At 34.1% G+C, this 16,789-nt stretch overlaps 1 protein-coding gene across 7 annotated transcripts; it reads right to left on the minus strand.

The window, feature by feature from the left end:
- Positions 1–6,829: 6,829 nt before the first annotated feature.
- On the minus strand, positions 6,830–15,217 carry LOC122308256 (NADPH:adrenodoxin oxidoreductase, mitochondrial). 7 transcript variants are annotated; one of them, XR_006241967.1, is made up of 15 exons: positions 15,020–15,217; positions 14,715–14,819; positions 14,406–14,519; positions 14,261–14,314; positions 13,978–14,094; positions 13,084–13,193; positions 12,942–13,015; positions 12,265–12,326; positions 11,804–12,002; positions 11,510–11,570; positions 11,108–11,175; positions 10,418–10,563; positions 10,066–10,312; positions 8,481–8,785; positions 6,830–7,300 (listed from the first exon to the last, which is right to left on the minus strand). XR_006241967.1 is itself a non-coding variant. In XM_043121480.1 (14 exons), exons 1-13 carry the CDS (start codon positions 15,140–15,142, stop codon positions 10,079–10,081), a joined length of 1,467 nt encoding a protein of 488 aa, XP_042977414.1. In that variant the 5' UTR covers positions 15,143–15,217; the 3' UTR covers positions 6,830–8,785; positions 10,066–10,078. The 7 variants fall into 7 exon arrangements, 6 of the variants coding, with proteins under 6 accessions (XP_042977414.1, XP_042977413.1, XP_042977412.1 ...); XM_043121480.1 differs by having other exon boundaries at positions 6,830–8,785; XM_043121479.1 differs by lacking the exons at positions 6,830–7,300; positions 8,481–8,785 and adding an exon at positions 8,973–9,379.
- Positions 15,218–16,789: the final 1,572 nt, after the last annotated feature.

The following is a 16,789-nucleotide window of genomic DNA, read 5'->3' on the forward strand; positions in this document are numbered from 1 at the left end:
ACTAGTTCGGTCTTTTTTCAAAAAGTCAAAAATCGAAATCGAACAGGATTTAACAGATTTCTAAAATGTAGAAACCAGTTCTAAAACGGATCGATTTAAAACTAGACCAACTCGTTCAGTCCAGGTCGATTTTTCGATTTAAATTTTTCCCCTACTTTTGAGTATGCATGTGTTGGGGAAGGGGAAGGAAGGGGAAGGAAGTGGAACTATGTTGTTCTATAGGCTCTGTCTTTTGTTTGGATCTCAGGATTGTTGGATTTTTCTGAAAATTTGTCTTAAAAAATTGTTAAATCTATCTTATAATAAGAATAGCTTTATAATCTTATGTTATTTTATATATTTATTTTTGTATTATTTCTTTAACAATAAAATATTTCTCAAGAAAAATTGTTTCTTAATTATATAATACCCATGATAATTAAGTATATTTAATTTTTGTTTTCTTAAGGTATATTTATTTTTGTTATAATATCTTTTTTAAAAGACAATAAAAAGTACTTTTGTTATAATATTAAGGACAATGGTAGGGATCTCGTTGGAGGATCCGTTGCCCATCTCGCTAATGCATTTTTTTTAAAAAAAGTTTTTTACATAATTTTTTTATCACTTTTAAATATTTTTTTAAAAAAAGAAAAAAAAATCCACAATATTATTAAATAACATTTTCTTAATTACTAAGTTTAAAAGAAAAAATAAACTCCAATCATATCCCAGCGAGATCTAAAGCATTTTTCTAATATTAAACATAACTTAAAATCAATATGCAATATTATATTTTTACACGTCAAATGATGTGAAGGATATAAAAAACACGACTATCAACTAATAAATAATATATTTAATTTTTTTATAAGTATAATAGATTCAAAAATATATAATATATTTATGATGATTGCTATAACCATAAAAAGATTATACAAAAGTAATTCTACAAACTGACGTGACTTAATGTGATTTGTCAGATTTAATTTACAATAAAAGTAACTTTACAATCTGACAGACTATATCAAGCCACATCGATTTATAAGATTATTTTTGTATAATTATTTTATGACTAGAATATTTCTCTATATTTATATCAAAAATTCTATATGTAGTCATTTTTACGCATTCTATTAATGTGATTGAATTGTGTACTAAAAACATTAATACAGTAAATTATATTAGTGAATTGCAAAGAGAATACGTAAAAATAATTATGTGTAGCATTACTCTATTTATATACCAACTTGCAAATGGCAAAGTTCTTGACCCATTAAATATCTTGTTGCATGTCAAATTGCCAATCTTTAGTAAGAAGAAATAACCAATTATGATACTTTATGGGTGTGACATATATTTCCCTTTTTCAGTTTGTAATTATAATTCAGATGTAAAATTATATTTAACAGGAATTAGTAATTTGACAAGACAGTAATTCAGATGTAATTATAATGATAATTTTTGTGTATAAAATATAGTTTTACTAAAATAAAATTAAAGATAGTATTTAAAAAGAAACAAAATACAATGATCTCATCTCATTTCTTGAGTCATTTTCTTTAAATAAATAAATAAATAAATATCAATAGATATTCTCTTATATATAAGACTATAGAAATATAGTATGTAATATAATCATAGAAAAATATAAATGTCAAATCACAATTTTTTATTATAACAAAATTTCTTTTTAAAAAAAATATAAAAAAAGAGAAACACAGTAAGGTTTGCACGGTTTTAAAGAAGTCCACCCAAAAGAGTTGGGTTGGTGGGAGACAAAACGGCGTTTTGTCGTGAAGTGGACGGCTTTACTTAGGAACAACCGGTAACCCATGCCCCCTGTCCCAGGTGCTTCATCTATGCATTAAATATAAATTATTCCCCTCGAACTTTTATTTTTTAAATTCAGGCCCCACATAAAAATAATTATGTTTCTATTTCATTAGTTTTTCCATAAAAAAATGATTTTTTTAATTTTTTATCTTTCTTTTCTTAAAATTTAATAAAATAGATTAATTTAAATAATTTTATTATTATTTAAAAATATTTTAAAATATTTTAAATATCCAAACGAATCCAAAATCTAGTATTACAAGTTTTTAGTTGACGTAACATAATTCCACGTCACTAATGTGTCTAGTAGATTAATAAGTGAATTTGTAAATTTTTTTTAATCTATAATCATAAACCATGAAAATGGCTTTCAAAACTTAATATCTATTTATTTATTGGACTAAGGTCAAGCAATAATGAGTGGAATGGGCATGTGTCCTAACTTTGTGACAATGGTTGGTCCAAGCAGACTTTCATGAACAATGACCCCAATTGTTCAACGTTTTTCGTCAACACACGTCGCTTTGTTTTTGTTAGGAATAAGTCCAGATTGATTGAATTTGTAGATGGCATATCCAGAATTGTCGTTTTGCCCCAAAATCACGATCATCTTTTGGTAACTTTTGTTCCTTTGTTATAATTGAGGTTATTTGTCACCATTACTTTATTTAGTCTATAAAAAAATCTTATTAAAGAATAGTATTAGAGCTACGATAAATTGATATAGTTTTATAAGATCTATTAAATTTATTTTATAATAAAAATAACTTAATAATATAATAAATCACATCAAATCACGTTAATTTGTGAGATTACTTTTATGTAATTTATTTATGACTAGAATATTTTTTAAAAAATAATTATTAACTAATATAGCTTAATATACTATTTGAATAAAGCACCTTTTATTATAATTATTATATATATATATATATATATATCTAACACGTCACATTAAATTACACTAATTTATATTACAATAAGTTATGTCAGCTTATAAACTTAATTTTCGTTCCTATGCTATAATTGATCATGTTATTTGTTTCTATTGGGTAGGTGCAATTTCCTTTGTATTACATGCACCAATAATTATCCAATCAAACCATACCTCAAGGTGATTCTAAAGAGATTACTGTGCTATAGAATACATTTTAAATGATTATATTTAAAATGTGAAATGTCAACTAGTGTTATTTAAAAGAGAAATGCGATAAAGAAATTTTATATCACGTACTTCTATCTAATTAATATGTGATTTGTCATTTTTACTCTCTTATTTAAATACACATATTTAAGCATTAAGATAGAAGAGTAAAAATGACAAATCACATGTTGATTAAGTAGACATGTGCGGTGTAATTGCACTAATGACCCAAATGTTAAATATTTTGTTGGACATCTACCTCCTATATAAGTGTAGGAAGCAGTGAAGATTGTTGCCAGGGCAAGGAGCTGGGCTAGCAGAGCTTTGTCTTATGCCAGGCAGATTGCAATTAGTGAATTCTATTTTATTTTCCATCCAAACAAGCAAGGGATTTAGTTTTAGAAAGCCGTTGCAGCAAGAAAACGGATGCGCGTTGCTCCGGTAATGATTTGTTGTAATGGTGAAAGCCTACTTTACATTTTATAGATTATCAAGGTCCTCAGGAGTAATTCTCTTGAAAAATATTTAAGGTTATCATTCTTAAATTAAAACAAATAGTGAATACAAAAGTGCAAATGTGTAAATTGATGTTGCAGCAGTTGTTAACAAACTTGATATAGTTAGCAATTACTCCAACTTCCATAATTAGCTGGGCTCATCAAAATGATGAACGTAGAGAAAAGAGAATCTCCGAGGAGGACCCCACTTAAGAAAGTGGGCCATATTACCAAGTTCTTGCCTCTTGTTGGTGGGACCCCCCAAGGCCCAAAAGCTGTAGTACTAAGTAGTAGTAGTGTTCATGGAGCAGTGTCACACAATAGTGTGGTGACCACTGGCCAGCCATCACTTTCCTTCATCGATAGGTGCTACTAATCCTTGCCTTCGAACTTTTTGATGTTTGGCCAACCCCAACTATCTTAATCCTATGTTTGGTTGGTGGCTATTGTGGGTCCTTTCTACCCTGCACTTTTTCTTTCTTTCTTTTTTCCAGTCATCCCACGTGGTTAACAGGATAATCAGATAAGCCGAGCTTTTAAACTCCACTAATATGTGGATTCTAATCTTTTTCCTCAATGCTCAAGAAGGGTATCCAGTTTCAGGATAGTGGTCTGTAACTGCTGGTCTTGATCACTGGGAATTTTTGATTTGACAGTCGCATGACCTGAGTTTCATTTTCCACATTTGAGCAGCAAAGTTTATCCTTCTTGTCTTTTCTTGAAACCCATGGATATGAAATCAAAGATTGTTTTCTCGAGTTTGGTTTGATAAAAATAGCAGGAAATTGCTAGTGTTTCTAGAACTTTGTTCAATCAATTCTTTCTACTTGACCATATTTCCATTCATTGCATTACAAGGTGAAACATATTCTTCTCCACCTCAACTAGACCAGCTTATTTAAAGTACAGATTTATCACCCAAGTGAGTCTATCTTCTTTACTAAAATATCTTAGTGTTGTTGTCCATGCATTAATCAAGGTAATTTGTCAGAGAACCAAACTTCTGTAAAAATTTTTCTCCAATTTCTGAAAGAAGGAAAAGAAAATGACATGAAAAAGCCACATCTCATGAAATGTAGCACCAAACAGGACAAGATATCAGAGATATAAGCAGTTACTGAAACCAAACACAGCCTTAAACCAGGTGTCCAACACCAAACTTGTGAAATGGTTGTCATGATCGGACCAAAGACTTTCAGGTAAGAGTAGGAGACAGCATGAATCTTCACAACAGCTCGACCCTGACCCCATGCAGGATTTGATTAAACACCAAGAGGAATCATAGCTTTTTATACTCACAAATGAACCATCATGGCCCTGTATGAATAATACCACATCTGCACATCAGACACACTTGATCAGGGGGCTTTGGAGTTTGGACCCCACCACCATTTTATTATTTTTTGTCATAAGTATATATTACTTCATATGCTCCTGAAACTCAAGGTAGCTTGTCATAAACTCATTGACACAAAATCTGGTTTTATCCGTTTATATTATTAAGAAAAGAAGAAACCCCTTAAACTCCACAAATCCAACAAAGTTTTTGTGTTCTACCCATTTCATCAACATCTCATTACTCCTGCACAAAAAACCTACATAAATCACCGTGTTCTATTTGAACTCACAAATTAATTATGCTTAAGCTGTCTTACTAGTCAGTCAGAAATTATTTGTTCTGTTTTATTTCAAATTTTCTTATTTATTTCTACTGAGTTGAGTCAAAAATCAGATTCTTAGTTGAGTCACATCTTGAATCTAAACACTTGAACGTAAACTAAGAGTTAATGTGGAACATATACCTGTCAAAAGTTCAAAACCTTTTAGCAAGTCTAGGCAAAAGCATCTTAATTGCATGCGTGGGTCTAGCAAAGAGGATTTGGCTGAGAACATATCAGTGTCACATATAAATACGTCATACACCTGTTAGTTATTCCATCATTGTTATCTGATTAGTCAATAACTATGTACTGCTAAACAGTTTCGGTAGGTATGACAAAACATGTCTAAAAGAAAGAACTTGATTTTGTTTTTCAAAAAAACTACTTCCATGTATTTTAGGATTGCATTATTAGTAGTTTCAAACCCAGCCCAGTCTATGATCTTATTAAGGTATCTTTCACATTAAAAGGTTTCTTAATTACTATAAGTGAACAACATTTTTAGCTTTTCCTTTCTCACGTATGTTTGTGTGGGTGTGGTGGGTCTGGAGAAGTCCATAAGCAGCTTCAAACTTTACTTTGAAAACGCAAATTCAGGGCCAAACCCTTAAAATTAACTCAGTTGTGATCCTCTCTAATTGCTTGACTGAATTAAAAGGTTAAATGCATACAAAAATAGGCACAACATTCATGTTCATTTGGGGTACATATTATCCGAAATGTTATAGGGTTGACATGATATGTATATCTCTCTCTAAAATTAAACAATCTATTTCGGTTAAACAATTGAAGATAATATCCTTCAACTTAGCTCAGTCAGTGAGCCAGTTGGGCCCCAGTCCCAACGATAGTTTCAAATGTTGAATCCAATGCTTCTATGTGGCTTGATATGCCAACTACAGCAGCGGTAGGTCTCGAAAGGCTTGATGAAGACAAGGATTCAAGCTTGTAAATAGAATAATGTACGGCTAAGTTAACTGAGACTTGAAACTTCAAAAGCAGGCGGCAGGTTCATTCATTGTACTGCAGCTTGCATCCACCAATTGCAAAATGAAAATTATTGAGACTCGGGGGTGCCCCAAGCTCAGTGCGTGTACTAGCATTCTGAACACTGCAATTGCGGGACTCTCTGATATTGGCCAATCATGTTGGAAACACTTTTTGAAAGTTACTGTCATAATGTGTAGACTTTACACACCAGATATCATACTTTTTGTGTTCTGTTAAGGATGGGGAAAAAGGGTTAATATCTTAGTATAATCATTGGGTGTGATTTCAATAAACGCTTCAACACATCACATTCAAATCAAAACACACTTGTTCCAAAAGAAAATACCTGTTTGCAAGTGTTTGGCATTGAAGATGACAATTAGCACTTGCAAGCAAACAGATCCAAGAGTTTTTTTAAAAGAATATGTCCTCTACTAAGAGATTTTATCTAAACTCAACTTTAAGCCCATGATTAATTTGATTGTTTTGATTGACTGATTGACAGGAGAGAGAAAATTCCTGGGATTAAATTCAACAATTACTTGATGAAATGGATAAAACATAAAATGACAAATAATGATGATAACTTGATCACATCCACCGGATGATAATGCAAATAAAATACGTTTAGTGAAGAAGTTCAACTCTAGTTTAGCACTTGGAAAGTAGTGTCTACTGCTGCAAAATTGGAAATATTAAATCATATAGTAATAATCATATAATGCCTGCAATAATCATCCCAACTCATTGCCGCGTGCAAATGAGTTGGAATTGGAAGCACTCGTTTAGTATTATTCTATCAATCAACCGAGCCATTCACAGTGGTTCCTGATGTTCGGCAGAGAATCGCCAGATTCTCTAAGACCATAGCCAAAAGGTAAAAGTCTGTGACAATTGACAACAGTATAACCTCCAGTACTCAATATAGCTGGATTAAGAAAGGACTGGTAGCAAGTTTTATTGATATTCTTCTATAACATCAGAATTTCTTTGACATTGGAGCAGTTAACTGCAAAACCCTTTTCCGAATGTGGTCCAAAATCCCATTTGAATAATCAATGAGTTGGATTATGTAGCCAATACTTCAGCGGTCACCTCCTTAGCTCAAACTGGATCTATTTGTTCTTTTTGCACTGCATCATCTGAATATAGTTTTTGTTAGGGTCCTCCAGCCCCTCATCAGGCATTATTCCCTGAAATTTCAATAAGAATGTGGTACAACTTTCAGAAATCCTCATCCAATTATTCAATCCGTCACAGTTGAGAACAAAATATGAAGGCTTTCGAGGATTTCATCAAGCAGTCAGGCTGTCATTAATATGAAGGTCCCTGTAAACAAGCTTCTAGATTCTTGTTTTGACATGAATTTGTATGCGTGAAGCCATAAAATTTCATTAGGATGCTGGGAATCCAAGAGCAAAAGATCAAAGATGTTTGACATTAGCAACAGGAGGAGATAATCTTCAAGTGCCTCACGATTCATGTCCCAAACACTGAAATCAAATATTGAAATCATTGCTTTTCACAACCTTGATGCTAGTGCTTACCAGAGAGGTATCTCTAGGGACATGGTGGGTATGAAAGTACCACGTCATGATTTACAAAACCAATGAGTTCATAGTATCTTCCCTGAATGGTTTTTTACATGGCAAATTTTGGAGGACATCTGCAGGGTAATTTCAGGTAATAGTGACATTAACAATTTTTTTCCCTCAGAAGGCAAGCGTCTTCCAGCTGCATACCAGCCAAAACCGGCAGTCTTTAGTGGAGTTTATAGTTGGATAACCTTTAGGTGCAACAAATGGCACGCTGATGTGACAGTGAGAGAGCCTAAAGAATTGAGAAAAATTCAATCCTCTCATGATGAAATACACCAGAAGTCTGCGCATATTCGAGGACTTTGAGAAGCTGATCACGTTGAAGATGGCAGCTTTTTTGCAAGTGCTTGGGATTGAAAAAAAACTTGGGTGGGATTTGACCATTTACACAAACTATTAATCACCAAAACTAAGCGGATTTATGTCAAATAAAATAAAATAAGGAAGGCTTGATCTTGCAATAACAATGGAAAGAAAATCTTAGTCATCCTTCCAGGAAAAAAGAAAAGGAAAGGGATGAAAAGTGGAATTCTATGGATTAGTCGACATGAATCTGAAAAGCACATGAAAGGATAGGCATGCACAGCTTTGCCTCCACTATCTTTTTTCATGCAAAGTCTGGCATGCCAAAGTTGCCCACAATGAGTGAAAGAAAGCAGGGTAACGATTGAGAAAGCACGGAAGCCAAAAACTTGAATTCATTCAAAAACAAATAGCAAAGTTGACAATAGATGTCAGATATATATATGGTCAAGGAAATATCAAGAATGTCAACCTTTGTTTGTAACTAGCGAAGAGGAGCCTCCACCTTGACCTCCATATAAATCGGCTTGAAGTATAAGTTTGTAAGGTGTGTTGGCAGTCGTACCACTTTGAGTTTGGACCACCTCCCTGAATACTTCACTCAGATTCAGTTCCCGCACTAGGACTTGTAGATACCTTTGATCAAAGGTAGGTTTTCAAATTGTGCTAATCTCAGAATAAATCATCTATTCTCCTAAAGATACGCAAATTTAACGACTTATTTCTTTCACTCTCGCCCTCACATGTGGAATCATCTCATGTAGACTCACGGTTCACCTGCAGAATCAAGCAAGAATTTAAGGTTCGAAGTCATGACGGATGGAAATCAACCATTATTTTGAAATTTTAAATCCATAGGAATGATTTATTTTTGTATTTCGTCAAGTTGCTTGTGACTTAATAAACAAAAATCTGTCGCCCTATTGTACCTAAAATATCTGGCTTACTCAAGCTTAATGCTCAGTTTAGGAAATTGTAACCACGGCAATTATAATTTATTGCACCTACAAAATATATAAAATTACTTGAGACTAGAATCTTGGCTTTCTCCAGAATTCCCCACTACATTTTTTTTTTCCCAACGAACTAACGTTGAGTTAAAAGAGAGAATACAAGAGCAGGGGATGGGAGAGACTAACAAAAATTCTTCTAGAAAAATTGCAATGCGTACAACTGAAAATAAGTGGATATGGTGTACAACGACATCATTTGGGCATACATCGTTGACGAAGATCTTCATATCTTTTTTCACCAGAGTTGTCCAGTCGTTGACGAAGAAGCACTTCAACCATCTTTGTTTTTAGTTGCCCAGGAGCTTTGTGCTCTTTTTTTCAAAAATGTGGATATGGCGTACAACGACATCTACTTCATCTGATATCATTACAAAGCGCACTTCATGACAATGCAATTCTGGGTTGTTCTAAAAACGGGTATTTTAAGAACAACCCATTTCCCATTTTTAGGAGTAGCAATTTCCCATTTTAACTTTTCATTTCTAGTTATGTATTAACCTGTTTGGTGTATTTGATGGGTTTCCCCACCCCCACCGTTTGTACCATATCTTTCTCATACCTTAAAAAAATAAAAAATAAAAAATAAAAAATAAAAAAACCCGTTACGTTACGAGAGACGCTTTTTCATACAGAAGTACGTCAACGTAATAACATGGAAATGAGAAATTAATAAGAGTATATGGTATCACTCTGATGACACTCCAAGAAGGGTTTCTCCTCAACGGTTGTTATCTCTGATGATATTCCTAACACAAACTCCATCCAATTCTAATGTGTTCAATGCCTACATGTTTATATGTCTTACCAAGTGCATCCGCCATCTTCCCATGGTGGACTACCTGGTTACTGCAAGACCAAATCGTCTATTTTATTTTTTTCGTATAACCTCTTTTAGATTATTTTTTATTACTTGAATGTATAAACTTGGAATTATTATAGCAGGAAATAAAAAAAATGGGGGCAACATTTCCCTTCTATAAGTGGTTTTTTTATTGTCTTTAACACAAAAAGGGGGCACTTCAAGCAAAGAAAAAGAATCCTCACATGTGATGTTGTTTTATTCCGTTGCAGCTTTCAGTAGCTCCTCCCAAGTGGCTAATTTTTCCCGGGGTTTCTTTTTAAGACTCCCAACTCTCCTTTCTGTGGAGTCTATCTTTTCCCAACCATTAAATGGTACGAATCTGACATTTTGGTTATCTAGCAAGTGGAGGAGGCCCTCTCTGCCTGGCTTGGGCGAGATAGATTTGGTTGCCAAAACTCCTTTATCAAGGTCTTCCAATATGCTCGCAACCTGCCATGTCAATCCACCAGATTAGCAGACGCCTAGCAAGATGTATGAAAGACACGATCATTTCATCTTTCTACTTCAGTATATGCAACAAAAGATTCCACTTACAGTTTCCTCAGCACAATAGAGGTTTGTAGCAATGATCCCAGTTGGTCCTCTTTTCAACCATCCACATACATACAAGCCCTCCTCAAGCCGAGTTGGATCTTCTGAAGTATTGTGACGAACTCGACCTCTAATGTTGGGGACTACACCTGGAAATGACGTCATCCTCTAAGGCCACTTTCATAAATAAATATGATATCATCGATTCTTTTATTCATTAAATCTTCATTAACTCAATATTTGGAGAACAGAAAGAAAAAGGTGAAAGAGTTAGCAGAAGTCCTCCATATGAGCATACTGCCTAGTGATTAGCTACCAAAGGATTTGGATTGGCCACACAAATTAAATCGACACATTTTTTTACATCATAATATAATTGAATGATTACATCCAAAGTATACTCAAAAAGTTTTGAATTTTTTCCCCTCAGATTTCAAACACATAGTAAGTAAAGCCTTTACCAAGCAGACTTTGGGGAGATATTTCAAAGTGGTATTAAGAACTCTTCATGTGATAACGACAGCATATACATATATATTTTGATAAATAAAATAAAATCTTATTCATCAAGTAAATAGGCAGCCCAAGGACACAGAAAGTCACTTGTATTTCCAACACAAATATTACTTGCAATCAATGAGAATGAAAAAGAATAGAACATTCCTATTTGGTGGATCCAATCTTTTGTTTTACCTTTCTGATGATCAAAAGGCAAACCATCGACTGGTACTGATTTGTATCCAATGCTCTTTAGCACCATTCTAAATATACAGGGAGCACATTACCAAGTAGTCAGCAAATTTCAGTAACCTGGATTGAAGATATAGTAGACAGCTTAATTTGTTCGTTCTTTCTTTACCTATAAAAAAAAAATAAATAAATTTGTTCATTCTTTCTGTAGGGAAGACAGGAGCTCCTCCAACTTCTTGAAATTCATATATATATATTTTTTTCCTTTTTTGGCTATCACTATGTGGCAAAGCATAATTTGGACCAAAAAACATTTTAGTTATATTTACAATTAGACACCTATAGAGTATTAGCAAAACGATTAATAACTTATAATGTAAACTATAAAAAAAATGTCAATATTACCCACACTGAAGGTCGTCAAATTTTCCAGTACCAACTGCAACTCGTTTTCCACCACCAACATCTACATAGAAAATTGAATAATGCAATAATAACCACAGAACTTGGACAGACTAGAAATACTTAGTAACTTTGAAAAGGATCCCTTTTCCAAAATCATTCAAAAAAGCCCGTCAGTAATTATGAAGAATGGAACATTGCTAGTTGGTTTACTAATTGAATCTACAATAGTATGCTCAGTGCTGCATAAGAGAATTGCAACATCAATGCATTGCAGGACACAAGAAGGTTTACTACCTTTAAGAACTGTCTCCTCAAAGTGCACACCAGAAACATGGCCTCTTCTTTCATCTGAATCCAGAAATCTATCTGGTTTCCGGAAGAAAACAAAATGGAGTTCACGTTGACCTGATCTTGGATAGGAATGTCCAGTGGTCGCTGCCTTGGAGAGCAACTCATAAACCCTTCTCTGAATTCGATTATTCTTTATTTCTTCCTTTGCCCAATGACAGCATCAAAACACAGATAAAATCAATATACAAACCAAATACCTAAAACATATACCAGATAAGAGTAGCTATAATAGGTGCATTTTTTATTTAATCACAAAAAGGAACCTTAATATGGCAAAAACCAAACCTCATTATTAGTATTGTTGTTCTTGTCCTTGTTATTCTATTTTACTCATTCTTTTTGTAGCAAAAAAAACCCGTTCTTCTGTGAAAAGCACACTGAAATAACTGAGATTAGAGATATACCTCATCTTCTGGGGTCTTAAGAAGATCAGCTTCCTGTATTTGAATATAAAGATCTTTAATACCTGCAATAAGATACCAATTATTCTACTAATATCACATTTTAAAGGAAGTATTCATATAACAAAATCAGAGAAAATAATCAGAAGCAATTATTACACATTGCATGACCAATTATTAGACATCATATGCAGGCAATATTAGAAAATTTGGGTACCGCACAAACAGTTATATTAAAGCATACTTGGTAACTGTTTATGAAACTATTTACATTAATTTAATAAGACCATGATGCATGTGATTTGTTGATGAAAAATGTTATAACTAAAAAAATTTACCGATCCACCATCCTCTAATTAATTCTTAGAGAACAAACACCAAAACAGCAGATAAAAAACCAAACAGTGGAAGTTAATATAAAACTGGTCAACCATATCTGTCAATAATAAAATAATACTTCAAAAAACACTAGTTTGAATTGAACTTTCGAAACTTGGAATTGTAGGATCTCAGAAAATGTGTCAAAAAGGCTCCAATGTACTGCAGGTTGTGGGTTTTTGGCCTGAACAGACTCCCAATGCAAAATGTTTTCCCAGCACTTGAAAAGGGCAATGAATTTTTTTTTTTTGAAGCAAAAAGGAATGAATAACAATGTGCTGAGCAAGTGGATTGAAAATTACCAAGAACCTCACGTAACTCTTTAGCAGTACAAGCTGCTTGGACTGGTCCACGTCTTCCAACCAAATACACTTTCCTGCATATTTCTCATATTACACAAAGTGATACATTTATCTCACTGCTACAAAATGGTAGAACAGAAACCTTATAGAGCTCTCCTCTAAAGCAGCCAAAGCATGGCTGGCAATATCAGTTGTTGCCAATTCTGTTGCCGGCCGTAAAAGGATACGTGCAACATCAAGAGCTACATTCCCCTGAAAGTAAAGAGAGAGAGGTGTTACATACAAAATTTAATTTTTTCAAAAATTTAATTTTTTCAACTTCATATTTTATGCATCTCTAATGAAAAAAGTAGCCAGATGCTTTTAAGTCCATGTATGTTTTATTGTTATCTTGCATGTCAATCATAGAGCAGTCTTTACTTCTCTTTTTTCCCAATTCACATTGTCATTTCTCTTCGTAACTAAACAAAAATCTTCTCCCAAGTATCTGGCATTGGTCATAACAAATATAACTAGCCAGTTCACTCATCCAGGTTTATATTTTCAGATCAATTATACATCAACATGAAACTTTCTACAACTTAACCACGCTCTCACTAATTCCCCATTGTCCCTAAGCTCCTTCAACAAGGACCATGACCTACCTAATTAGTTTTGCAGCACATATTCTAAGGCTGGTTTTGGATGCTGAGGTAATCTCAGATGATTTGAGTTGATCTGTGAATAGTATTTAGTGAGTCCCGTTGAGATGTGTTTGAATGTAAATAGATTGAGATATGTGTTTGAATGTATGAAGTAAGTTGAGATGAGTTTTAACTTTTTATGGGAAGTTGAAAAAGCAATGGGTCCCATCAATGATTGGTTTGAGATGGGTTGAGGTGATTTCATCTTCCAAACACAGCCAAATGTTGTTACTTATTTAGGCTGTAACAGGGAATGCTCGAATAATAATATGTAAAAGAAGTTTTTTTTTTTTTTTTTTATAAGTAATATGTAAAAGAAGTTTCTTTGTCGCAATTCACAAACATGAAGATACCTGACCAAGGATGACAGCTGTATCAGTGTTCTTCAGCTCAAGATCTAGGTTTTTACAATCTGGATGTCCATTATACCACCAAACAAATTCCCTAGCTGAGTGTATGCCAATAAGATCCTAGAAAAAGGCTCATTACAAAAGTCACAATAAGCAAACTCCATACTTCAACATTTAATCAACACCTACAATTCTAAATGAACTATAATCAAAGTTCAGAATTCTATAGAGCACTGAAAATCTAAAGAAAGAACACTAATTAAACACTAGTTCGTATTAAACATACTTCTCCAGGAATACCCAGAACTCTGTCACTTTCAGCACCATAGGCTAGCACAACCTGCTCAAACATAATGCTGATCAAACAAAGATTATATAATACTTGAAAGACACTGCTTCCAGCTTATGACAGCATAGTGCTAGCATCTCACCACATGGTACAGCTCACGAAGCTCTGCCAGAGAAAGAGAAGATCCAAGCATCACATTTCCAAAAAATGAGCACCGTTCATGTTGTGCAGCCCGGGAAAACTGATTAACCACAATCTGTTGCAAGTTTTCTGATAAACTAAGCTCAATTAAGACAAGCATTTCACATACATACATCAAGAACAAACGAAAGAAGTTTAACAGTCATACATAGTCATATAATCTACATGTAAACCATCCAGAAATAATTACTACAAATTCATAAAGAACCATGAATAGTACTACAAACTAGAAATCGTCAAGTGGTCTTACCTTTGTTTCGGGATGATCAGGCGCTACACCAGAGCGTACTAATCCAAATGGCGTGGGCAACCTATCAATGATATCAACTTGCGCTCCTTGATGCGCCTTCAACATCTGGAAAGGTGCAATTATTCAAACAGAAGCACCTCATTTACAGTGTCGCTAAGTGGGTAAAAACGAAACCAAAGCTTCTGATTTTAACTTGAACTGTCATAGCGTCACAGAATTGTACGCATTGGATCATTGTCTTAGCAAGCAAACCAATATACAAGCAACCTCATGCGTGTTAATTAGAGGGGGGACGGAAGTTGTACCTTTTCAGCGGTGTAGAAGCCAGCGGGTCCGCTTCCAACAACACATACTCGCAAAGTTTGGGAAGAAACAGATGAGAATCTTCTTGAGAGCCAAGTTCTTACTTGGAAAATCGCCATTTTCATTGAGAAATAGAAGTTTGAGGAAGGTACTTCGCTAGGGTTTCAATTTCCAAATGTTCCAGAGATTCAGGGAGCGACTTTATGGGTTTTTTGAGTTTTAAATCGCATGGGTGGGCCGATCGCAGGCCCATGTTTTTGTTAATATGACAAAATGGATCTACTCTTCTACTCGGCCCACTGTAGCACTGCAGTATAAAGATACTTTGGAATTTTGTGCAGAGTTTCCACGCGGTATCTGCTTCAGAAATTGGAAATTGAGGGACAGAGATAGATTGAATTTTATAATTTTTTTTTGGTCATCCCTTTAAGTTTAAAATTTAGAACAGAGTCATTTTCATTTACTTCAAAATATTAAATATTATTAAGGGTGAGCATCGATCGAGTCGGAGTTGGAATCCCCTAAATCTAACTTTGACTCCAACTTGTCATAGCGGAGTTGGACAAGTTGGAGTCAGAGCCGAATTTAAGTTTTTTTAGATTTTTTTTAATTTCATATTTATCCCATTTTTTAACAAAATTTTTTTGTGAGCTTTCAAATTTTTAATTCACTAAATACATAACCAAAACTCTTTGAACAATATTAACAAAATGCCTCCATTAAGACACGATTGCTTAACAAATCACGAATGAGTCAACCCGTTAAGAAAATTAAAATTACATTTTTACCTTTATACCTAAAAACTAAAACACAATGAGTCCCGCTGCACTTAGACTCTCTCAAACTGTCATAGTCTCACATTCATCTTCACTTTCAGTTCTCCCCCCGGCCCGGCCCATTTCGAAAAACTCTAACCCAGGCTGGCATTGGAGCCACCTTCCTCACGAGTCGCAGCCTCACTACTCAGCCGTCTCACGGCATCCCAAACCATGTCTCACAACCTCACTTCTTCTCTTCTCTTCAATCCTGTCTCACGAGTCATGGGCCACATCTCAAGCACTAGTAGTAGCAAGTTTCCGTTCTACACTTCTCAACTCTTCTATTCTCCTTAATTTTCCTTATAAAATTTATAATTTTTTTGGTTCCCTAGAAAACAATACTAATGATTATCATTTCTTTATCTCTTTCTTCATTGAACTTTTGATGATAAAGATCTCGATTGGTTGAACTTTTGAGCTTCATTTCCCGCATGACTCTATCCTAGTTCAGAGCTTCCCTCCTTGGTAGCAGCTCTTGCTTTAGTGTTTCTCTCCAGATCTCCAGCAACAAGGTAACATACTAAACACTAGCACTCGATCTTTGGCATTGCTTTACTTTGATTTGATCTCAAGCCATAGTTGGGTGCTCTGCCTTATTTTCATTGTGCTTTTATTTTGTGTTTTTAAGCATAGGTAGTGCTTTTATTTTGTGCTTCTGAGCATAGGTAGTATGAATTATTTTGTGCTTTTACATGCACCCATGTAAAGGGTGGGAATGGGTGTTTTAAATAGCATTTGCTTGCACACATTTTAGGCATGAAAATGGCATCTAAAGGAAATAAACATGCCTCGAAAATAGGATATGAAGAAAATAAACATCTAAGCGTCATATAGGTAAAACTTAATACTCTACCTGTTGCAAAGAAAACCAGCAAAAGGAGGGGATGAAGATATATATACTATAGAATTTTGTGATTTTCTTGCTACTTATCAGTGAGGCAGCATGTGAAAATT

This window comes from Carya illinoinensis, chromosome 4 (assembly GCF_018687715.1).
Source record: "Carya illinoinensis cultivar Pawnee chromosome 4, C.illinoinensisPawnee_v1, whole genome shotgun sequence".
NCBI classification, from domain to species: domain Eukaryota; kingdom Viridiplantae; phylum Streptophyta; class Magnoliopsida; order Fagales; family Juglandaceae; genus Carya; species Carya illinoinensis.

What these genes read in the sequence shown, in the direction of transcription:
- LOC122308256 (XM_043121480.1), bottom strand. Translation starts at nt 15,142, where the DNA reads ATGAAAATGGCGATTTTCCAAGTAAGAACTTGGCTCTCAAGAAGATTC. An exon ending in CAGCTGTCATCCTTGGTCAG is followed by an intron (nt 13,194 to 13,977) that starts GTATCTTCATGT and finishes CTTTACTTTCAG; the next exon opens with GGGAATGTAGCTCTTGATGT. An exon ending in GCCTTTTGATCATCAGAAAG is followed by an intron (nt 10,564 to 11,107) that starts GTAAAACAAAAG and finishes CGTCATTTCCAG; the next exon opens with GTGTAGTCCCCAACATTAGA.